This window comes from Ostrea edulis, chromosome 7 (genome assembly GCF_947568905.1).
Source record: "Ostrea edulis chromosome 7, xbOstEdul1.1, whole genome shotgun sequence".
NCBI classification, from domain to species: domain Eukaryota; kingdom Metazoa; phylum Mollusca; class Bivalvia; order Ostreida; family Ostreidae; genus Ostrea; species Ostrea edulis.
This window is the reverse complement of record NC_079170.1, coordinates 20,456,092-20,482,051: the sequence shown is the minus strand read 5'-3', so window position 1 is coordinate 20,482,051 and position 25,960 is coordinate 20,456,092. Positions and strand designations below refer to the sequence as shown.

At 34.2% G+C, this 25,960-nt stretch overlaps 1 protein-coding gene across 1 annotated transcript; it reads right to left on the bottom strand.

Moving 5' to 3' along the window:
* Positions 1-1,105: 1,105 nt before the first annotated feature.
* LOC130048617 (uncharacterized) lies at positions 1,106-24,984 on the bottom strand. Its single transcript, XM_056145602.1, has 6 exons — positions 24,901-24,984; positions 23,861-24,053; positions 20,550-20,674; positions 18,223-18,341; positions 6,259-6,290; positions 1,106-1,515 (listed from the first exon to the last, which is right to left on the bottom strand). Exons 1-6 carry the CDS (start codon positions 24,982-24,984, stop codon positions 1,106-1,108), a joined length of 963 nt encoding a protein of 320 aa, XP_056001577.1.
* Between the last annotated feature and the right edge of the window lie 976 nt (positions 24,985-25,960).

Here is a 25,960-nt window from a genome sequence, read left to right as displayed (position 1 = left end):
TTGTTCGGTACAGGTCAAAATGTCGCAAACCTTACCTTAATTCAGAACGAAGACTTAAAACATTGCCTGCTCATAAACAAAGATTCAGATTGCAATCATATTACTATCCTGAATCAAAATGTAATTCTGTTATTTTGTATAAAAGCATTGCATTTCAAAAACAAAAATGTTTCTATCCATTACAAAAAGATATTGCGAAATTTGAATCTAATATAGTCCTTTATTATTGCGTTGAATGTATATTTCATTGTGTGTTGGATATTCAAAATTAAAGGGATTGGAAACAGGTTCCTGCAGCATCAAAGGTGAAGATAACGAACAGTGATCAATATCATAATCTCACTTAAAATGGACTCAAGATCTATTTAATTAAACTTGATTTATCTGTTAGTACATGTATCAACGCATCATTTGCAACAGAAATCACTCAATACATAGAATATATACATAACCCTGCCTTCTAACAATACATATAAAAAAATATAATACAAGTAATGGAAATAAATAACCCTTTTGCACTTGATATGGGGAAACAATTCATGATCAAATTAGAGAGTAAAATTTTAGGAGACTTGAACTTGAAATAAGTTCGAATACATAACTGAACATTATGAGTAATGTCAATTTCTAAAATTTTGCATGATTGTCAAAGTCTTGTCTTACTATTTCAAATGGAACTAAAAAAGTGAGGGTTTGAGATCAAAATTTTAAATTATTAGCGAAAATACTGAATGTTGATTTAGAATTTCGAGAAAATCGATCTAAACTTTTCTAAGAATTGGTGTTCTGTTTGGAAAAACATAGCAGCCAAAATTGATAAATTGCAACATTTGATCTAGTTGCAAGTTTCAACTGCTTGTATCAAAAATTACAAACCTGAAATCCTTCTGCCAAAAATATAATTATCTTCACCTTGCATTAAACCCTTTAAAGATTTGAATTGACACAAAAAAATTCAATTGGATAGGGTTCAGTAATAAATGTGTAATATGTTTGCACCAATGGGATCAGTATTGAATCACTAGATACACTGTACTTAGTTGTAGCATCCTGCGCAGTTGTGCCCAAAAGGCCAGAAACCAACTTCCTTAAATGTTTTAATCCTTCAGTACAGTAGAGTTCCAGAGAAACCAGAGTAGTGACCCTGGTAGATGAAGCTGCCTTTCTCAACATTAGCTACCTTAACGTGATCACCTTTTCTTGCCGTTAAAACGACAGTTCTACTTAACTGCTGATAAGATGTTATTTCTTTAGTTGTTGATATATAAGCAGATCCAACCATATTCTTGTTCAGTATAATCTGTATCAATGTTGGCTTATTAGAGAGACAATCGATAACAAACATGTAGGTACCCGCTACAGGACACGTGAAGATTCCTGATCTGTCGTCATATCCGTTTCCATCATTCGTCAGGATTCCGTCGTATATCACCATCTGGCCTTTTCCAAGTGTCAGGTGTTTCGATTTAACATAAACAGAAAAACTCACTCGTGGTTTGTGTCTTGAAAAAGTACCTGAAAGAAAAGTATATTTCACGTTTGTGACTTGAAGGAACTCTCACAATGTTGCAATATGCATATATTTCAGCAAAATTGCTATGGGTCCGCCCATCTTTAGACATGTCTTATTGCGTTATGAGCTTTCCAGTCCATCCGTTTGTATGTATATCCTTCATTTTAACATTATCTTTAGTGCAGTGAGGCATAGAACCGTCAAACTTGGTCGGCTGATCAATCTTGGGGGTAAGGGTGATCATGATCTAAATGTTGGTAGGTGTGGCCTCATTTTGGAATTGTATGGCATCAGAAGGTGAAAAAATGATCTTGGGGATATAACATATAAACACCTTTGTCTAATAACTTCTGAATATCATCAGAGAGATCTTACATTTTTTTTTTAAAGTTTGCAATATACATATTGATATTTGCAAAGCGTTGCAAATACAAAACCACAACTTTCAACACGATTTACGATAACATCAACCTCTGCTATAAAATAGTGAATCAAGAAGCAAACCTAAAGTATTCCACCACATGTACCCCGGAGTCGATAAAGCGCTAAAAAAAAATTTCACAAATAGTCTTTACCTCTGCAATAACGTTTGGGAGATATATAGGAATTCGCCCAATTGAAAAAACTTTTAGATATATATCACAAGCATATTCATTGTATGATTACTTTTTGGCGTTGAATTAAATTGGATTACAACAGTAATGAAAGTACATGGGATACGATACTTGCATCAACACTTAGGTACGTCCCTTGGCTGTCTTAAGAAATAACATTTCCTACGCTGGCCTTTGTATTTTTCTTATCCCTGGCTTTGAAATGTGGCATATTCTCCATAAATTGCAGTAAGTCACAATGTTGCCCCAGGATAGAGCAATGCATAAACGTATATTAAAAATCACTAATTCGCTATAATCCACAGTAATTATATCATACATTTGATAAGGTAAATAAAGAAAACACATGACATCTGAGTGAACCCACAAAGGGAGATAACTCGTGGTGAAGTGTTGATACATGTGTCAGCTATAATTGTTTTCGGGTCAAAGGCTATATCAACAGGGCACCGATTAAAGAAAACATCTCTGGAATCTAGTTCAAACTGATTTTTGTTTTCATCTCTAGAAATAAAATTCTAGTGGTATGGAAATAACCCATGCTGAACTTAGTGTCAAAAGTTTGAAGATCAAGTAAAGTGGAGTAACCATATATAATGGAAGATATTTAAGAAAAAGTATAGTCACTATGGTATTTTGTTTACAAATACATTGCCTAGAATATATTCCTTGCGGAATATGGATCATCTTCTTTGATTTTGGCGTCCAAAAATGAAGTGAACAGATAGGAAAACGATATATATATATATATATATATATATATATATATATATATATACACCGATTACTGAGACTCTATTTCAATTTTTCCGATTACTGAGACTCTATTTCAATTTTGGAAGCTAAAGCTTTACGGAAGATTTCTGTGTTTTCTTTTCATATTTTTTAAATATCAGTATCAGTAAAAAAGACTGGGAACAGGTTTTAACAATTTACAAGTCCCTCTCCTAAAATATAACAATATGTCATCCAAGGGTAAAATGTACAATGATTAAACGAATATACAAGATGATATGTAAGTTGATACACACAAAATTTAACTTTCAAAAGATTGAATCACACTCGAAAACATATCGCACTGGAGATACCAATTTGAGATCAATAAAATGTTCTGTTTATTGGTACCTGGTGTACATTTCGCAACAAGTACATTTATTCAGTGTGAAATGATAAATTGATAATGTACATTTTGCAAATTGCACGTATGTTTTAGGCCTATCTAATTGCATGTTTTTGTGTTTTGGTTGTCAAAAATATTAATAAAATTCAATAATGATAATGAATACGGGGGTCAGTTTTTAAATCGAAACAAGCTACTGACAAACAAGTTGATGGCACAGGGGTTTGAACGGTCTCGATTGAAATAAGCATTTCGCAAATTATATGGTCGTTATAACGATCTAGTTCGTCAATACAACCTATCATTGGGTCAAATGCTGTCTGACGTGTTTCATACCGATTGTTAGACCATTCTTGGCACACTGATTTCGACCACGGATAACTCCTTTTACATGATCAGGATATAGGGTTCACGGCGGCTGTGACCGGTCAGCAGGGGATGCTTACTTCTCCTAGGAGCCAGATCCCACCTCTGGTGTGTCCAGTGGTCCGTGTTTGTCCAACCATTTATTTTGTATTGCTTGTAAGAATTATGAGATTGATCACTGTTCGTTATCTTCACCTTTCATAGGTTACATGAGGAATTTATTTTGATTCCAACTAACAAAGCTTGTAACAACATTGTCTATATAAGGCTCATTATTACAACTGTATTTTAAACGAACTTGGAACTACTTTCAGTTTTGGTAATTGTACTTATATTTCAATTGCCCTTTCAAAAGATGAAATTCTTCAAGACAATGCTTCAGTTTTTGACACATTTTATATCCAAGTCCATAGGTCGAATGAATATGAGTTACCATACATGTACTGGATTCCAAAACTTCATAAAGAATCCTTACAAAGATACATCGCTGGATCCAGTAAGTGCTCTACCAAGACCTCATTTTTGCTCCTTACGAAAATATTAACAACCGTGAAGGAGTAACTTTAAACTTATTATGCAAATACATATGCAAGAAGTGGTGAAAATCGAAAGTGGATTTTATAAAAGTCTAAAGAACTTTAAGAAAACTTAAAATCGCAAAACCTTTCTCAAGTCAACAACATCAAAACATATGACTTTTTAAAACTTTACACGACCATTCCTCAAGTTGAATTAAAGACTATACTTTTTGACAGCATGGACAGTTGCTTCTTCAACAAAACTGGAAAAAGGAAATATATTCATATCTAGTGATCAGTCATCCAAACAATTACTTTGTTTAACACCACTCTAATTACACACAAAAGTACTTTGAAGTTGAAATAAAATATATGCTAGAGAATATTTCCGGGATCTTTGGTGATCAGGTCTTCCAACAGTCTGTTAGAATTCCCCCTGGCACGAATTGTGATCCTTTGTTAGCCGACCTGTTTTATATTCATATGAAGAAGATTGGTTTAAAAACCTCTACGTCATAACATAAGAACCTATTGCTTTTGCCTTCAATTCAACATTTAGATATATCGACGACGTTTCATCTATCAACAATAATAACTTTCATTTTGTATTGTTTGTAGGAGTTATGATATTGATCACTGTTCGTTATCTTTACCTTGCATTCATATGTCGATTCGAAATATCCCCGTGAGCTCAAAACACCACAGGATCTTCCACTTCTGCTTGATATTTAGATATTTTATTAAAAGTAGATACTAACGGCAAACTAACAACTCAATTTTATGACAAGCGGGATGGTCTCAGCTTCTCCATCGTCAACTTCCCATATTTATGTAGCAATACTCCATTATCATCTGCATATCGTGTTTATATATCTCAACTGACTCGATACGCAATAGTTTGTTCTGCCAATGGTCACAAATAAGTTGATGGTACAAAGCTTTAAAGTAAGCATTTCGCAAATTCTATGGTTGTTATAACGCTCTAGTTTCCCAATACAACCTATCATTGGTTCAAATGCTTCCTTACATGTTTCATACCAATTGTTAGATCCTTCTTGGCACACTGGTTTTGACTACAGATAACCCCGTTTACCTGATCAAGGCATAGGACTCATGGTGGGTGTGAGCTTTGGAGCTTTTAATTAGAATTGAAAAAAGTCTGTACACTCCATAAAAACTCAATCACCATTTTTTTCTAACGACAACACGCTAATTGTATCACGTACATGATTATTTATCATATGTTATATATCCTCATTTATAACATATCATGGCGGATGTGGCCGGTAAATAGGGGATGTTTACTCCTCCTAGGCACCTGCTCTCACCTCTTGTGTGTCCAGGGGTCCGTGTTTGCCCAGCTACATATTTTGTATTGCTTATAGGAGTTATGAGATTGATCGCTGTTCGTTATCGTTACCTTTCATGACACCATCAACTGTGAACCGCAATGTAAAACTTATGCGGTACCAATTTTGATGCACCAGATGCGCATTTCGACAAATAATGTCTCTTTAGTGATGCTCAACCGACATGTTTGAAATCCGAAATAACTATAATGTGTGTGAGCCATATGTAATCAGGGGGAAACATTTCGTATAGTCTTGTGAAAAAATGTAGGCCATTGCAATGTCACTTGAATGTGAAACAATTTTAAATGCTACTTTGATATAAAAACAGTGCACCGTTGAAACTCTTGTAATCCTTTCATTTGGGTAAAGAATATAACCAATGTTTTTCTTATGACTCGTGATTTGTTGATTGATGTCTATTCAAAAAATATATTATTTTGTAAAACTTCTGAATTTTACAAACCACACATTATAACATCTAAAATTTGTGATAAAAATGCACAAAAGGACGATTTGAAAAAAAAAAGATTTGTATGTAACTTTTCTGATATAATGATGTATTTTATTTGTAGCTGGTAAAATACTTGAACTGCTGCTCACTTAAAAAAGAATGAAAGGCTTCATTTATAATGACAATTTCCTATTCAAGGAACAGTTTATCTCTACCCAAACTTCGACTTAGACAGTGTTCCTCGTGATTGAAAATACACAGCCGTGAAAACCGCACGCGACGACAAATATTACACTTCATCTCTAGGGTAATTTGATAACAAACTTGACACAAACTGTTGCCATTCTTCTAGAATACTGAAAAACAATATCCACAGCAACACAAATACATACTGTACCATAAACTTGTCCTGGTAGTATTTTTTAGACCTTGTTGAGGATAATTGAAAAAAGTCAGTGAAGTACCATTCATAAAATCTCAGTCATCACATATTTATTCTAATAACAGCCACACTACGTGTATCACATTCCTGATTATTTATTATATCTAATATATCCTCATTGATAACACGTCGCTTCATACAAAGATTTTATTTTTTTCTCCTGAACAAGCAATTATACTTTTACTTTCTATAACAAACATTTTACTTACAAAAATGTGTATCAGTCTGTATCATTCTTTCTCTCTCTCTCTCTTTTCTCTCTCTCTCTCCCTCTCTCTCTCTCTCTCTCTCTCTCACTCTCTCTCTCTCTCTCTCTCTCTCTCTCTCTCTCTCTCTCTCTCTCTCTCTCTCTCCTGTACATGAATGATTACTTAGGTATTCATTGTTTATGAAGGTCACAACTAACAAAGTAAACAACCAGCAGTGGGTAGGGCTGATAAAACCAGTCAAGTCTGGACGGTTTTTAACCATTAACTAAGGACACAAATATCTCCATACGTTTGCATTGAAGCATACAAGTATATTCAGCATGATCATACAGCATGAATGGGCTGGTCAAATTATCTACACAACGATTCTGGCATATACTATGTATGAATAATATGTTTTCTCCATTTTTGTTGAAGAAGCAACAGTCTATGATGTCAAAAAGTATAGGCTTTACTTTATCGTGAGGTATTTTATCCAACAGTCGGCGAAATTATTAGGTAGACTGATACAGAGGTTGCGACAAAAAGTTCAGGTAAATTTGCTACTAGTTTGTGACAGCGCCCGAGCAAATGTTTACTTCAAGTTTACAGCAAATTCAAAACTGCCATGCAGTGAGTTTTGTGGCAAACAGTTCTGGTAAGTTTGCTGAGAGCATTCTGGCATTCAATTCTGACATGCACATTGATAGATCTACTTCTGACAAATTTGCAGCAAATAGTTTTGGTAAATTTGCGGTAAAACACTTTTGGCAAATGTTTACAGCAAACAGTTCTAGCAATTGTTCAGCAAACACTTCTTCCAAACAAGTCTGGCAAACGGAATGATAATTGAGTACATAATTGATACGTGACAAGATACTTTGAACTGGTGATAATCTAATTATTTCGCTGTCTTTATGAATGACACGGTTATATGTATAAATACACCTTGTCTAAAATATTTGTTTAATTAAGGCAAAATGTACATCACATTGTCAATTCAACACCAACGTCAAAATGTTTCAACAGGGATAGAACTGTTGATCTTCAAAATAGATTGTCTGGGGTTGACAATAATCAAAACTAAACTGCAAGCATATTCTGAGGTCACAAAAAATGTTGAAAATTCCTCATTTGCGTCGATGAGGATCATTTTATGGAGGATCAACGACATGAATTTTGAAATTACTGGATCAAAAAGATCTTTGGGCTGGATGACGCCACAAGCAGATTTTGAGAGTCATTTTGAATTGAATTCCCGAGTAAAAATTCGTTTCATTTCTTGTTTTTGTTAAGGATCGATATGGTATAGCCCCTACAATGATTGGTAGTGACAAATTTACCGCAATGATTGTTACTGACAAAATTACCGGTTTCTGTGGCATTGCACAAACCACGATCCACATGCCAATCGATGTGATGTGACGTAATCTGGTATATTTTCAAGACACATCGCATTTTATGCTTCGGAAGCCGGATCAAGCTACCCCCACCCCTAAGGAAAATTTGATTTTTTCGATAGTGCTTTTGTGTAACATTATTTGAAAAACTTGTTTGACATCGAGATAAAGGTATTTTATTGTGCACGTTTTATTCCGCTGATTTTCTATTTCATAGAAGGCCTACACCTCAACATTGCATTTTATTAAAGCAATAAAAGGCTTTGCCAACTTCTATTTTCAATGGGGTGGAGGTTAGTTATTTTAACTATTTGTTCACGTCAACTCAGCAAATGCAATCGTCGGTTACAAATAAACTAGTTCATAATATTTCCAGTCAAACATTTCTGTGTAATGTGAATACTCTTCACTTGATTATGGTATGAAATGTGAAAAAAACGAACAGTGATTAATCTTGTAACTCATAAGGAATACAAAATAGAAAGTTGGGCAAACACGGATCCCTGGATATATCAGAGGTGGGATCAGGTGCCTAGGAAGATTAAACACCCCGTGTCCACCCGTCCTTCGCACCGTGAGCTCTGTATCTTGATCAAGTACAAGGAGTAATCCATAGTCAAAATTTCTGTCGATTTCTTGTTAGATTTAAGTTTGTAATTTGCAAACACATCTTATGAAAATATCAAATATCAAGAACATTACGTCAAAATCATTGAACTCACACAGAGAAACAAACCTTCATTTAAACATGCATATATATCAAGAGACCCATAGTCATATTTCAAGTACTATTTCTTAAATAGATTGTGTTCATGTCTCTATCATAATTGTGTTGTACATGTTATAAAACTGAAAACTATTATAACGCATTTTGATGTTTATCTTTCAAGTTTATTATTTTGAATTGGATTGTATTTAGCAAACAAAATTAAGAAATTTGATATCCATTATCTGCCAAAATATTGCCATATTGTTTGTCACAAGTGATAAACTTTTTCTTTAAAGAACCTGATTCACAAACCCCATATTATGGCCCTTAAAATATATAAAAATGAAAGTAAATGTTGAACAGTCGTATTGGTGTTATAAATATGTATCAGAATCCGGGGTTTAAAAAAACATGTTAGATTTTAGAAATAGGAGCACAACTAAAGCTGTATACATACTAGAACCGGATATGGTACCGTATTTTTGTCATTTTTCACCAAAAACTGGTTATTTTGTAAAGATTTTGGCATACTGGTTTCATCTCGCCCAAAATATTTAACGTATTTTTATAATATACACCTTTTCAATTGAACATACATGCAAAAATATTTTAGGGTGAGCTAGGAGCACTATTTTTATTTTTCAAAAAACGATATTCCAGATTGCTGAAAAATATCACGGTTATAATGCGCTGGTTGTGGTAAACTTGAATTTTACAGATAATATGGCTGATTTAAGTATCTTATGGAGAAAGAAACTAGGTTTTTTTTTTATCTCGTGTCATGTATAGGTCATTTTAGTTCGGTGTTTATTTTTAAAGCAAGGTAAATCCCCTCACCTAATAATAGTTTTCGGTTGCAGCTTGTTTGGCCCTTTTACTAGGTTATATATGTTCATTTTCAATACCTAGTTGTTTTCATCTTTAAAAGTCGTTCACAAAGCATCTTCATTGCATCGTTGCTAAAAAACTGTGTACAATTTTGGCAGTTTTACATTATTATCATAAACATTATCATTGAACGAAACGAGTTACCGAAACTGTTAGGCCTAGTGACTGAAATGTTCATGGCGTCTTCTGTCACTTTGGGATATATCAGAAAATATTCAGGCTTCACGCAAGTATTTTTGTATGGTACTGATATCACATCGAATAATTTTTGCTTTATTTATTTTACAAAATTGTTACTACGCAGCTTTAGACTGTCAACATTCGAAATAACTGTTTTATTTAACCTAACTTCACATACATTGGTAGCGAGTCCTTCTTTGACCTACAGTACATCCAATTTTCGGGCTGAATATTAACATGACCTGGTCAGGCAAAATGGAATTCAAAATAACAGATTTAAACTACAATATGACTTACCATAACATGCAGCATTATCGCCAGTTAAATCCGACACAGTAAATTCTGTAAGCAATTCATAGATAGCAATACACATGTTATCGATGAGACATGACGTCATCTGTTGTAAGACATTCATGACGCATTTTATGATTCGATAGGCCGATCAAGTAACCCCCATATGAAAATACTCGATATACCGGGTTTTTTTTTAACTTCACATATGATATCGTCGTACATGTCAAGAGTTTTTTTTTAATGTAAATTTACTTGTAAACAAAGACTGTGCGTTTTGTTTTTTGTTTTGTTTTTGTTTTTTTAGGGGGAGGGGGTAAGACAATACAGTATTTACTGTGCATGTTTAATTTCGTTGATTATCTATTTTATAGGCCTAGTTCGAAGGCCTATCAACGCATCAGTGTTCCATTGTCCAATGTAAAATTAGAAAAGGAAAAGTAGTGTCGTCTTAGTTGTCAAGGAGGTATGTCCCCATACCAAGTTACATTTATACAATATAAACAAATATTTTTTTCGGCTGCTCAACAAGTCAAATTGCGTGATACAAGTAAAATTAAATTATGACATACGGGCTGAATGCTATATTATATATGTTTTGCCAATTAATAAACTGGACATGTGTTTTGCCAATAAATATATCTTAATTTAATAATCCAGCCTACAATAGCAACAGGAAATTGTGCTTAAATTGACCAATCTTCAAAACCTTAAATTGTGTACATGTGTGTGGTCTTCATCCACTCAAACTGTCCCAATCCCCCTCCCGAATTCAATTTCTTTAAGTGTGCAGTTTCGACCCATCCAAGTCTGCTGCTTTGAAATATCGGTGTCAAATGCAACTAGTTTACACACAAAAAATATAGACAAAATGATTTGACGATTTGCATTTTAGTTGCTTCTATTCATACACGCTATACAACAGTACTGAATCTATAACTGAGAGAGAGAGAGAGAGAGAGAGAGAGAGAGAGAGAGAGAGAGAGAGCATCAGTAATTGTATACAGGTACGGTAAGTTTAATCAAATCTTGAAATGAACAATATTCTTCTTATTAATTAACCATTCCACTTCATTCTGATAAATTTAATTTCCCTTTTTTCGTGTTAAATTATTCGACTGGCACAAGTTAGGACTGTCCCCTCTCTTTTTAAAATCGATGTTACGTGCCTAGCTATCTAACGCCCTCTCAGTCAAAAATAAAATAAATATATAATCTATATTACAACAACTTCATTGGATTTACTAGTTTTTTTTTTACCACCGTAATACATGTTTATGCAAGCGGACAATCTAGGCATTTTTAAAATAATTTTTTTCCATCTTCGATAACAAAATGTATTCAGTCCACGAAGAGCAAAATGGACCCAAAACTCAATGCTTTTATTTGTCATTTTATGGTCCACATTTCTCTGAGCTGGTATAACTCATGCTATTTATCAAATTGAAATCATTGCCAATTTATATCATGTGATATTCGTTTGTTCATTTTTAAAGTCAAATGATCCTGAAAGTCTCTTATTTGGTGAAACAATGTACCGACTAACACGTACAGGTGTTTGTGTACGGGGTGTCGAAAAATTAGGTGTGAACGTCTACGGGGAAGTCTGCATACGGATATGTATCAATATCTTGATATATCTATATACAAGAAATAATCCCGATTTACAAACATGTTGAGGTTTCTACTTAGAGAAAATTAAAATCCATTTAGCGACACTGTCCACTCAAACATATAGACATGAAAAACTAATACATAACGAACGTCATAAGTTAAGGGTAATTAAGATGAATTGTTTCGAATAGCAAACTCCAACATGTAAACAATTTAAGTAAGTTATCAAATCAGTATGACAATTCTTTAAAGATAGACAGTGAAGGTGCATTTTTTAGAATTAAATTACTATTTCAAATTTACAATAATATATATCATTAAATGATATTAATATATACAAAACGCCGTTTTATACGTTTTAATTTTCACCCACTAATATTTCGCTTAGTATTTATTATCTTTTTTTATCACACGAAGGTGCACGTTGGCACAAAGGAGACACATATGCCAGATATCCACTTAGATCCTCCGTGGACTTAAAGGTCTACTTCGCTCAGAAAATTAAGACTTCAGAGGTGCCGATAATTTTAAAGGTCCACCGTGTTTTATTTTTAAAAATTTAGTTTACGCGGTGGATGTTCAAAAAATCCATTTTCTAATTAGCTACTATAATTACTCAAGTTTAACCAAAATTATACAGTTGTCTCTCTTTTTTTTATCGTCAATTAATATCAATTTTAATGGAAATTGATACGAATAGATATAAATGCAACTTGAAAATATAAACTCGTCTTTGAGATAGACGGTAAACCAATACTATTTGCTGTGGTCCTTTCACTGCAAGGAATTTTAATTTTTGATCACGATTTTTCAATTATGTCCAATACAGCGGGAAAAAATTATAAAGTGTTATGTAGTGGGGAGGGGGATATATAACAAATTTAAACATCGTGATAGAAAATATACAAGTTCCTAGTATTTTATTAGTTGTGATTTACAACCAAAATAAGCCCAAAGAATATATATTAACCTATGCGTCCATTTTTTGTGTATTACACTGTGATTCTCATAACGTCAACATCATGACGTTATATAGCTTTTCTGTTGAAAAACAACACAAAGTTTAAACGACTGTAAAACGAAAACTAGAAAAGATATAGTTGTAAAATGAATTGTTCTATAACCTATACATCCTAGAGCATCAACTGTGAAAGTCTCATTTATTTTGGCGAAAGGACCAATTTTAGTACTTTGTGTCTCTAGTTCTTTACAAAGGTGTTTAACGCGAGCAGCAAATGTTTACCAGAAGTTTGCCACTACTGGCAAACGTTTTTGGTGAATAGTTATGGGAAATAAATATGTTAACCGCAAACTTGCGGCAAATTGGCGGCGAGAGTTCTTCAGGAGTTTTATTTACATTCAAACTGTGAATTTGTTCCTGTTGTAGGGACATCATCAGTTCTAGAAAATGTGTCGTGAATTTGTCCCTCTTGTAGGGAATGTCATCAGTTCTAGAAATGTGTCATGAATTTTGACATGTACATGGTGCTCAAGGACGTATCAGAAATTTATCTTTTCCTCATCACCTACCGTGACACCTGAATTCAGTTTTGTTCGGAAGACCCGAAATATTCAATTGCAATGTCGGGCGGTTGGCGAAGGAACAATCACTACTTGTACCTACATTGAATGCCTTGTAATAAAATTATTTTGTTAGATTTTAACTTGCATGTTAAAACGTTACTCCCCATCGTCAAATATTGCATATAATTCATTCCTGGTGTGTATCAAAACCATTTTCCATTACTAAAAATATTGCTGCAATGCAAAATGATGAAGGGACACATTATTATATTGTTAAAATCATACGGTACCAATTTTGATGCACCAAATGCGCATTTCGACAAATAATGTTTCTCCAGTGATGCTCAACCGAAATGTTTGAAATCCGAAGTAACAATGAATTTTTACAGCTATTATACGGGAAAACAGTGTGCCAAAAAGTGGAGTCAAATTCGTATAAGGATAAGAGCTATGCGTGAGGGAGATAATCCTTAATTTTGAAATGAATTTCTAAATTTCATAACAGCCATTAAATATACATCATTATTTTCAAGCTAGTAACGAAGTACCTAGCTACTTAACTGTAAATACCCTCAGGGACTAACAGTCCACCAGCAGATTTCACGACCCAGGGGTCATGATGTAAAACTTATTCGGTACCAATTTTGATGCACCAGATGCGCATTTCGACAAATAATGTCTCTTCAGTGATATTCAACCGAAATGTTTGAAATCCGAAATAACCATAAAGTTTTAGAGCTATTATAGGGAAAAACAATGTGCCAAAACAGTGGATAAGAGGTATGCGTGAGGGAGATAATCCTTAATTTTGAAATGAATTTCTAAATTTCACAACAACAATTAAATATACATCCGTATTTTCAATCTCAGTCTCAGTGAAATCGAAATAAACATCAACATTTTCTTCCTCATCTTTTTCACTTTGGGGTGTTTTTATTTGTTGAACACACACGTTAAAGGCAACATAGGCTAACTTACACCGCAACTGTATGACAAATATGATGACCAGGTAAATAACAGTCACCTCCCCATATTTACATAGCAATTATCCATGATCCTCTGCATACGGTGTTTCTGTCTCTCAACTTTTTGTTAATCAAGAGGGATAGTTGGTAAAATGGGTAGTAAAAACCGGGCCGGGCCGGGTCAGATCACCTTCGTAATCCGAATTTTTTAGTTTTCTTCGTTGATATGTCATTGTTTCTTTTGAAACTTACGGAATATATTCTCAATGATACATTTAGTATTTGCCACAAATTTTAGCACATAATATTACCTATAGGTAAGGAATTCAATGATTGTATGAAATCTGGTTGGTAAAATGGGTAGCGAGACCAAAACACACATTATTGCATATTGTCTGTATAATATGCATCTGCTATTGAAAACCTAGCATTTTTCAATTCACATAGAGTTAAATTTGATACTTAATGCATTATTTGACCATTTAAATGCCTTTTATCTTAATTATCGGCGATTTTTCCAAACCCGGGCCAAAAGGAAACCGGATGCGGTCGACCCGGGCCGGCGTTATTTATTCCGATTTAATTGCTAATGCTTTGATTAATTAACCAATAATAATGGTCCTAAAAAAATATCACCGACTGATAAATTATGCCTACTTTATGAATATTTAAACTGAAGATAGGGTTTAAAGAGGATTATATGGAGAGCAATTAATTACTTTGTATACCATGCCTGATTAAAATAAAAAATAATAAAAAATGGTAATCTATTAAAAATTAAAAACATTTTAACCATACTGATTATGATCTGATTAATAATGACTTAAAATATTGTATTTATAGTGCTAGTATTCATTTCTTCATTAATAAAAGATACATATTTTAAAAACATCTTAAAACATCAAGATATGAAGTGTGCATATTCATAATATAAAATGATGGTATTATATATCTAATTTTTAAATGAAACAATTAACAACACAGTATATGTACATAAATTTTATTTTCAAAATGGCACTCAAGTAAGTCTGCATATGCTTGTTAAATTTTAAGTTAAATTTGAGGATCATGAAAATTACAATTTTGGTAGGCCTTCCTGCTCTACACCACTATGCATTTAGTTTTTCTTACATATATGTGCTGGTAGAGAAGAAGATTGTTGAAAATTATTCAATTCTGAGGCAGTTTTTGTCCTGTCTTTAAGGCCAGTCCTGAAATTTACCATTTATGTCCCCTTTGTCCCAAAGATGCTTCATACCAAATTTGAAAGAAATTGGAATGATCATACTTATCAAGAAGATAAAAATGTTCAATATTGTTAACGTACGATGACAAACGACAAGCAATGTCACCCGAGACCTAAAAATCGTAGAAACGTCTTTTAAAATCGTTTCTACGACTTTCTAAATCGTAGAAACGACTTTCTAAATCGTAGAAACGACTTTTTAAATCGTAGAAACGACTTTCTAAATCGTAGAAACGACTTTTTACATCGTTTCTACCATTTAATAAATCGTAGAAACGATTATTTTTATTTTTTCTGCTAGGTTAAATTGGCACGAATTCATATGCCGTCGTAAGTAACTTAATGATACATGTCAACTCTCGATAAACCGCCACCTTTTGTTCTTATGAAATTATGGCATTATAACGAGTTTGGCGATGAATTGAATTACTGCCATCTTGAAGAAATGAAGTTACCGTTCTTTTATATGTAAGAGTTATATTTCCTCTATTTACAATACTTATGTAAGTGAGCGATCCTTTGCTGCTAAGGTGTCGCCCACTGTCCTTCTTTTGACATAGCCTTTTCCCATAAAACAGAAAAATGATTACATTTTTGATGATGTCCTTGGTACGTAATTATCTGCTTTTTCTAATCGAAATTTAACAGGACCCTCTTTCGTGACGAAGCCATAGATACAATGTAAACTGAAATGTGTTTCTTTGATGTATTAACAACTTGACTACAGTTCATTTTGAGTATTTTTCTTGTTTATTCAATACAACAATTACTGGGATCCTTCTGTCCGAGTGTACGCCGGAGATTGATAATGACCAATTTACTGCTTCACTGACCACGTGCACCAATGGCGGTTTATTGAGATAATTAACACGTTGAAATATACTTTTGTAATGAAAACACTGTGGCAAATGGCGATAGCGAATTTGGCGTTTTAACGAGAGTTTTAAGTAACAGGAAATCTGTTCCTAGAAAAATGCGGCGTTATAACGAAAATGGCGATGATTTGAGTGGCGATAATTCGAGAGTTACCTGTAGTTAGGTTAAAATTTGAATTAAAGAGATGGTTCTTATGAGGATACCTCCAAGTGATAAGAACCCTGCAATGTCACGTTTCATGAGATCGTGCACGTGATAGCTAACATTCTCATTTTATTCGGAATTTTAATATATGGCCCGGGTTACCGTATCCGGTTTCCTTTTGGCCCGGGTTTTAATAAATCGTGAATATTAAATATATAAGACTCGCATAACAAGTGCTACAGCATTTTGGTGATAAATTATCATAATATTTATCTAAATCATGTGTAGTTTCATTGTTGTGTCACATAGTTCAACCGTAATCGCAGAAAAATGTGTATTTTCCCTCGCTACCCATTTTACCAACCTGAAATAAACAAACATTGATATTTTCACAGTGAAGCAAAATTATGCGGTAATTTTTGTAGCGAAGATCCAATGTATCATCCAGATTATGATTAAGAAGTTTCACACCAAACGAAAATAAGATAACGAAGAAAACTAAAAAATTCGGATTCCGAAGGTGATCTGACCCGGCCCGGCCCGGTTTTTACTACCCATTTTACCAACTATCATCAAGGGGTAGTTTTGGGTTTCATCAACTATTGAGCCGAGGAGAAGTTCTGACAATAATGTGATGTAACGGGGTTTAAAGTAAGTATTTCTCAAATTCCGTGGTCGTTATTAACAACATTTTATATCCGGACATTAGATTGCAGGCCATCTTAAGTGTTTAATACCAACTGTAAGACCGTTCTATGTATAATGATTTATTCCGTGTTTTGATCACGATATAGGACTGAACAGGAGATGTTTGCTCCTCTTAAGCACCTTATTGCACCTCTGTTGTTTCCATGTTCCGTGTTTGCCCTGCTCGCAATTTTGTATTCTTTATAGGATTTATAATGTTCATCTTTCAGAATGAAGTAGCATACAATCAAACATTTCCGTATTGGGCCAGCAGAATTCAACCTATACAAACATAACACATTAACAAGATGATTATAAAAATTAACGAACTTAGCGAAAATGAGTTATTCTACAGAAAAATTTTAACACGTCGTTGCTTTTTTAACATTTGCAACATTTTTTCTGTGGATACATGGTCATTCTTTAAAATGATACGTCAATGTACATGTACGTCTCAGCATTTTCTTATCTTTAATGCTTTCTGATGAGTTATATACGACAATAAACAAGATTCACACATGTGTATCTTTTTATCTATTACCCCATTCTCATGACTTGTAATTTACAATTTATTTTCTGCATTAATTCTTCAGTACAGTAAAGTTCCTGAAAAAACTGAGTAGTGACCGTCATGGATGTAGCTGCTTTTCCAACCACTAACTACTTTAACGTGATCACCTTTTCTTGCCTTTAAAATGACGGTTCTACTTAACTGCTGATAAGATGGGCCATCGTTAGCAGTTGCTGTATGAACAGATCCTACTACACTCTTGTTTTTACAATGTTTATCCATTTATAATGTTGATCTTTCAGAATGAATTAGCATACAATCAAACATTTCCGTATTGGGTCAACAAAATTCAACCTATACAAACAAAACACAGTCGACAACAAGCATGTAGGTACCCGCTACAGGACACGTGAAGACTCCTGTTTTGACGTCATATCCATTCCCATCGTTCGTCAGGATCCCGTCATAAATCGCTGTCTTACCAGTCTTTATTATCAGGTGTTTCGATTAAACATAAACAGAAAAACTCACTCGTGGTTTACGTGTTGACAAAATCCCTGAAAGAAAAGTCTAGTTTACGTTTATCACTTGCAGGAACTCTGATAATGTTGCAATATGCATACCTCTCAGTGTAATGGCTCTGGGATTTCCCACTCATCTTTTGACAGGCCTTATTGCCGTCTGGGTATCCCAGTCCGTCTGTTTCTCTGTCTATCCGTCTTTTAACCTTTTTCAATTTTATCTTTAGCAAAAGGAGACATAGAACCATCATATGTAGTGGCTGAATCTCAGGAGTAAGGGTGGTCATGATCTTAATGATGGTCGAGGTGGCCTCATTATGGTATTTTATGGAATTAAACACTATAACTATCTATTTACTTATACATATCATTTGAGAAATCTTGAAGGTTTCTTTCTTATAAATTTGCAATATTCATGGTGATATTTGCAAAATTTGCAAAGGTACGATCGTAACTTTAAATTGAATATAAGATTATATCAAGCGCTGTTATAAAAACAAAGGTGAATGCAAGGTGAAGATAACGAACACTAATTAATTTCATAACTCCTACAAGCAATACAAAATAGATAGTTGGGCAAACACGGACCCCTGGACACACCAGAGGTGGGATCAGGTGCCTAGGAGGAGTAAGTATCCCCTATTGACCGGTCACACCCGCCGGGAGCCCCATATCCTGATCAAGTAAACGGAGTTATCCGCAGTCAAAATCAGTATGCCAAGAACGGCTTAACAATTGGTATGAAACACTTCAGACAGCATTTGACCCAATGCAAGGTTGTTTTGACGAACTAGATCGTTATAACGACCATAGAATTTGCGAAATGCTGACTTCAATCGAGACTGTTGAAATCCCTGTACCATCAACTTGTTTGTCAGTAGCTTACCTCGATTTAAAAACTGACTATACCCAGAACAAGCTCTTGCATATCGAATCAGTTGAGATATATAAACACCATATGCAGGTGATAATGGAATATTGCTACATAAATGTGGAAAGTTGACGATGGAGAAGCTGAAATCATCCCGTTTGTCATACAGCTGAGCTGCCAGTTTGCCGTTAATGGACACCCTCAATAGAACATCTAAGTATGAAACAGAAGTGGACGACTCTGTGGTGTCCTTTATTTCGAGCTCACAGGGATATATCAAATCGACATATGAATGAAAGCTATCATTGTTAATAGACACAACGCCATCGATATATCCAAAAGTCGAACCGAAGGTCACAGCGAGAGATTTTTTCTTCTCACGTCGAAGTTTTTTTTTTATAAATCTTGTTTCATATGAATATAAAAACAGGTCAGCTAACAAAGGAGCACAACTCGTGCCCATGGGAATTCCAACATACTGTTGGAAGAAAAGTAGTCATAAAGTAGTCTACTACCTGGAATCGATAAAGCAATATAATTTGAATACTTGTATTTCACAAATAGTCTATACCTCGGCAACGACATTTGGGATATATATAGAAGCCCATCCAGTTAAAGAGCTTTATAATATCACAAGCATGTATTATTACTTCTTGGCGTTGAATTAATTTGAATTACAACAATGATAGTACATGAGACAAGATACATGTATCAACAATAGGCGCAAGTTACGTCCCCTGTCCGTCATCTTGTAAACAAATGTATTTCCCAACGTTGATCTTTGTGAATGTCTAATCTGTAGCTTTTCGATTTTGCATTTTCCTATCAATTGTGGTTAACTACAATAATGCTCAAGGGTAGGACAACACATACGCTTGTATTAAAACTCAAGAATTAGCTATAATTCACATAGTAATCCCTTACATTTGCCAGGCGAAAAAGGAAAACTCAACTGCCCCAATTGACCTTTGTCTGAAGTCGCAAATGACGTAACGTGCAAAGAAGTATTGATACGCTTATCAGCTATATTGTTTTGGGGTCAAAGGGTCAAAGACTATCAACAGGGCACTGATAAAACAAAACATATTTAACATCTAGCTGAAACTGATTTCGTTTTCACCTCTAGAAATGATACTTTGAACAAAAACTTCTAATAGTATTTAATTAATTTCAAAAAACCCATGCTGAACTTTCAGTCCAAATTTTGAAGATCAAGTAAAGTTGATGAATTATGTATAATTGAAGATATAAAAGAAATGCTATAGTTACTACGTTATTTCGTTTACAAATACAATACTTAGAATACATTCGTTGCGGAAAATGGATGATCTCGTTTAATTTTGGAGACTTAAAAAGGTCTTGTGAAAAGCTAGAAAAACGGTCTCCAAACAATATTGATAAGTGATTGATTTTCACCTGGTTTCTTAATAAAATTGATCTCTATCAATGTTTATAGTTTCCAACCTACCCAGGTTGGGGGTTCCCCGTAAAGGTGTAAGTCCCTTTGTGACAGGTTCATAGTTTTTCAGAAGGAATGAATAATCATATTAAAGAATACCTTATCCGTTGTCGATAACTGGATGAGTTGTTTCAGTTCGGTAGAATCCAGTTTCACTGTGGCCTCCGCGTTGTTGTAGATCAAAGACTCCACGGCATTCAAACTTGTGTCACTCTGTTTGTGTCCTTCAACAAAACCAAAAAAATTTAGGACCAAAAACGATAATAGGATTAGTGAAACCAGCACGGTCTTCATTCCGACGTCAGTGTGTCACCAGTTGTGCAAAACTATCTATCCAGTCAAATTTATACTATATTTTGAGCAATATGTTACAACAACAGTCATTTATATGTAGATACTTAGAACCGAGTGAAGTCACGCAAATGAACGCAGTGCAGAGTATCATATTTCTCCATTACTCATCCGCTGAACATATAAATGCTTCTTCTCTAGTGAAAGGTCTTTATCGTGAGAGGCGTATTCAATGTTGCCCAAAGTTTCTCAATCATCACACCGAGTTTTATCCACCTCCATAGTATTGGACCACTTCTAGTATACCGGTCCTCAAAATATGGCACTAAACTAAATGTCGTCGAATGCGGTTTAGTATGTATAGACGATCGGTAAAATCGTCAAAACGGCAAAACATAATAAAATTAAGCCCAAGTTTGGATTCCTGGTGTAAAATGAAGTTTAAAAACTGTGTAAACAAAGTCGGTTTTTTTAATTCGAAATAAAAACAGAATCAATAAGACGTACAGTTTATGTTCCAAAATAGATAGAATATGTTGTTCAGAAAATTCTCACTTGTGCGTTATTTTACGTAAATCTTCATAATATTCTTGCTACTTATGTTGATGTAAGCAAACCAAGACTGCTATGGAATTGTGATAGGATATTGATGCTTACTATTTTATGAAAACTATTTCAGTAAGTAAGGGATTGGATTTTTTTTTAATATTGACATTTTAGCCCATGTACATTTCCAAATGGGGGGTTGACCCAAATATACTTGCTTTCATCAATATATTTTTATATATGTAGTTAACTAACACCATCAGCTTGATATGATGAGCTTAACTACGCCCAAACGCCGCTGGTCTTTCTAATCAATTTTGTTGTACAAAACATATGAGAGTTTCACGTCACATCATCCGGGGTGAAAATGCAAATAGCGTTGTGTTTACAGTCCGCTTAGCAATGATGTGACTGTTCAATACTGTATATCGGAACTATACAATTTGAGAGCTCTTCCGGGAGGAAGGTTTTTTTTTTTTTTTTTTTTGTTGTTTAAAACAAGACAAAACTGAATCGGTCTTTGACAATTTACTATTTAAAAAAATAGAAGTAATGAAATATCTGGAAAATACGAAAACACATTGGTAAAAATGTACAGAAGATAATAGGCATACCTAAAACACAAAATAAGACATTAAAATATTTACGGTAAACGATGGGCTTAAAATATTAAACAACTGCCAGTATAATTTCATAAATCTAACAGGTAGATGACTTAAAAAGATAAATATAAATCTCCATCAGGTATCCAGTTTAATAAGTGAAAAAATATTGTTACATTGAGCGAATCGATATGAACTCCCCAAGACTGCACTATCTAACCCTCAAGGTACAAAGGTTAGAGTGGGGATTTTGTTGAGGTTTCTAGCTTTATCTAATGCAAGGGTTTGTAATACATGAATACTTTATTAGTATTCAGTAAAATACATTATTTGGTCCGTAGTATTTTGAACTCAGACACGTAGAGTTGAAGTAAAATACAATTCATTACCAACTGTACAATACAAAACGCTCACATCCCATTTTCACATACTGAAAAACTATTGTGTATTCAACTGGTTATGAGCACCAATATGAATACCGATACAATTATAGCGCATCTATATATTCTAAATACATTGCAACTACGACAAAAATTATGCGTCACAATATATCAATTACTTCTGGCTAAAGACGATTCATTAATATCTGCTTAAAGATTATTTTTCAGAATTTCGCAAACGAGAACCTTGGAACTAAAAACACGAGTTTTTTAGTTAATTTTATGATGTTTGGTAGCAGAGGACAGCACCAAAATATTCACAGTGCTGTATCATGATTGCCATCAATCCCCAGACACTTACATATAGCAACGAAGGAGGGATTCTTCTTCCTTGCAAAGTTGAACAGATGGAATGAACTTATGTACTGAATTTACTGAACGATACACCTCTAACGAAAATGGTGTTTGGACAACTGTTTTTCTTTCTAAATAAACAGTGTCAGACAAGTACCAGGACAGCCTTTTTTGTGATTGCCCCCCCCCCCCCTTCTTCCTGGTGCTTAACTCGCTATATTCTATTGTTACGTGTTTAATTAACCAGTATTGCTCATGATAACATGAAATATGGAAGGCTTTTTAAGTCAACATGTCATAACAATGATAAAACATTAGCTCCAATGAGCTTCTGGACCGACATAGAACATTTTACAAAATACCAAGTAACGAGAAACAACAATTGGATTAAATCAGACACATTCTGTCAATCTTAAGTAGACCATGTATCAAAGAAAGCCGAAGCAACGAACAGTGATCAATTTCATAACTCCTAGATCTATAAGCAATACAAAATAGAGAAGATAACGATCAATGATCAGTTTCATAACTCCTATAAGGAATACAATATAACGAGTTGCGCAAACACGGGCCTCTGGAGACACAAGAGGTGGGATCGGGTAGATAGGAGGAGTAAGCATCCTCAGTCGACCGGTCACACCCGCCGAGGGCAATATATCTTGATACCCGTCGAGAGCACTATATCTTGATAAAGTAAGCGAAGTAATCCGAAGTCAAAACAGTGTGCCAAGAAAAGTCTAACAATTAACATGAAACACTTCAGATAGCACTTGACCCAATGATAGTTTCTATTGACAAACTAGATCAGTATATTAACCATATAATTTTCGAAATGAGATTGTTGAAACCTCTGTACCATGAACGTATTTGTTAGCAGCCTGTCTCGAATTTAAAAGTGTAAAGTTTCCATTCCATGTGAGAGTAACATTTTAAAGAAATGTGGCTAGAAAAAAGTTTTGAATAGAAATGTGTTGCTGTCTAAAATAAATATTCTTAGTTACTATTAATTGATATTAATTTATATATTTATAGAACAATTTCAAACAACTAATGCTTGGAAATATATTATAAATGGGCTAAATAAAACTAAACTTAAAACAGAGAAGCAAAGTAATAACGCATGCAGCGTAAAATGAAAAGCATAAAGTAAACAGACATACATATTTTGCAACTTTCAATCGGAGATCTGATACGAACTAATGGTTACGATATTCCGTTTGAGAAATACATTACATGCCTGTTGCTGGGCTGTTTATGATGTCTGTCGCTGATTCTGTGTTCTTCATTGTGCCATTCGCTAATTCTGTTATTTTCATCATGTCCTTTGCTGATTTTTTGTCCTCGGTGTCTTTTGCTGATTTTATATTGGTATTCACGTCGTCTGTGTTGTCGGATGTTCCGTCATGTCCATTGTTCTGTGTGAGAACTTGCTAGGCGTATATTATCGTCACTACTCTCAGAATCATAATTCCCCCTTCGTGAGCCCGGCATCATATCATATCTTCATCACCGTCAAAGTCTTTTTCAGTTTCCGTCATATTTAAGCTAAATGTTGCGCAAAGTGACCAGTTTCTAGATGCTCGTTATACACTTTGTTCTGGTATTTTATCTTATCAGACAGTATACATATTCTTATTTTATCCTTCAGTACATAGCTTTATCACATGAATTTTACATCAACTGGCACCGAAGGATAGATTACAGGCCAAATTATAATTATTCAAACTAATTTCCTGATAAATATCTCGACTCGATACACCCTTATAACAAACGAGATGAACTTTTCCATCGTCAACTTCCCATATTTATGCTGTGATATTCCATTATCTCAACTGATTCAATACACAAGAACTTGTTATACGTATGATCAGTTTTTAAATCGAGACACGCTACTTGCAAACAGATTGATGTTACAGGGGTTTAAACAATCTCGATTGAAGTCAGCATTTCGCAAATTCTATGGCCGTTATAATGATCTAGTTTACCAATGCAACCTATCATTGGGTCAAATGCTGTCTGACGTGTTTCATACCGATTGTTAGGTCGTTCTTGGCACACTGATTTGACTGCAGATTGCACTGTTTACCTGATAAAGAGATGGGACTAACTGGTGGTGTGACCGGTCAACGGGGGATGATCTGTCCTCCTAGGCACCTGATTCCACCGCTTAGTATATCCAGGGGTCTGTTTTTGCCCAACTCTCTATTTTACATTACTTTTAGGAGTAATGATATTGATCACTGTTAGTTATCTCCACCTTTCATTATCTTTCATTACCTTCCACATTTCCCTTTTCTTGAATGTTTCCCTTTGGAAGCGAAGGGGTTTCTTCCTTTGTACAAACTTGAAATTCCTACACATAGGGATAGCGTGTGCCAAGTTTCGTTGAAATCGAAGCAATGGTGCTAGAGAATATGAAAGTATGATACATTTGACGGAAAGAAGACGTGAAAAACAAAACACATTTGTCTGTCGATAATTGATATCAAGAACAAGTATACGTAAATCAATGATCACATGTAGTAATTGTGCACGCGTTTTACAATTAAGAGCATTGTTGTCTGTCAAACTTTTTCCACGTTGTATAGATTCAAGTTTTTTGTATCCCTGCGATTATAGTATGGGTATATATATATATATATATATATATATATATATATATATATATATATATATATATATATCGTTGCTTCTGTCGCTTTGTCAGAAATTTTTATATGGGTCATAACGTATGAATGGTGAGTGATAAGGGTCGCATGTCTCATATGCAAATTCCTTAATTTCGTACCAAACTTTTCAACCAGGGGAGCTTGGTGTTTAATATTCAAGAAAACCTGTTTAAAACATCATTGACTATTTTAAGTAATTTTTTCATAATTGCATATATATTCCTGATGGCAAGCCCTTAAAGGACATATCTCATGTTTTCAAAGTATACAACATTACATGCATTTCGTCTTTTTTATGCTTATAGTAATTAATTCTAATAGTTCGTTCGCCGAAATTTTGCGATAATTAACCACAATACAGACTTAAATCTAAGCCCCGATTTCAAAAAGTCTAGTTAATTAGGTAGGTAGTCACGTGGTACAGTGACGTCACATGCGCCCTTCGGATTGTGAAAGTACTACGAGATATTATTAAAAACTCAACTTTTAGGGGTCTAATTTATTTAAAATGGGCAACATTTAAATCGTTGTTGACAAATTGTCCGACTTTTATGTGTTCACCACCAGTGCACACATATAACGATGTAAAAACCCAAATTAGCGAGTAAAGCGTGTATGAAATCGGCAATATTGTGTATAAATAATGTTTATATGGGTCGCTGTCTACA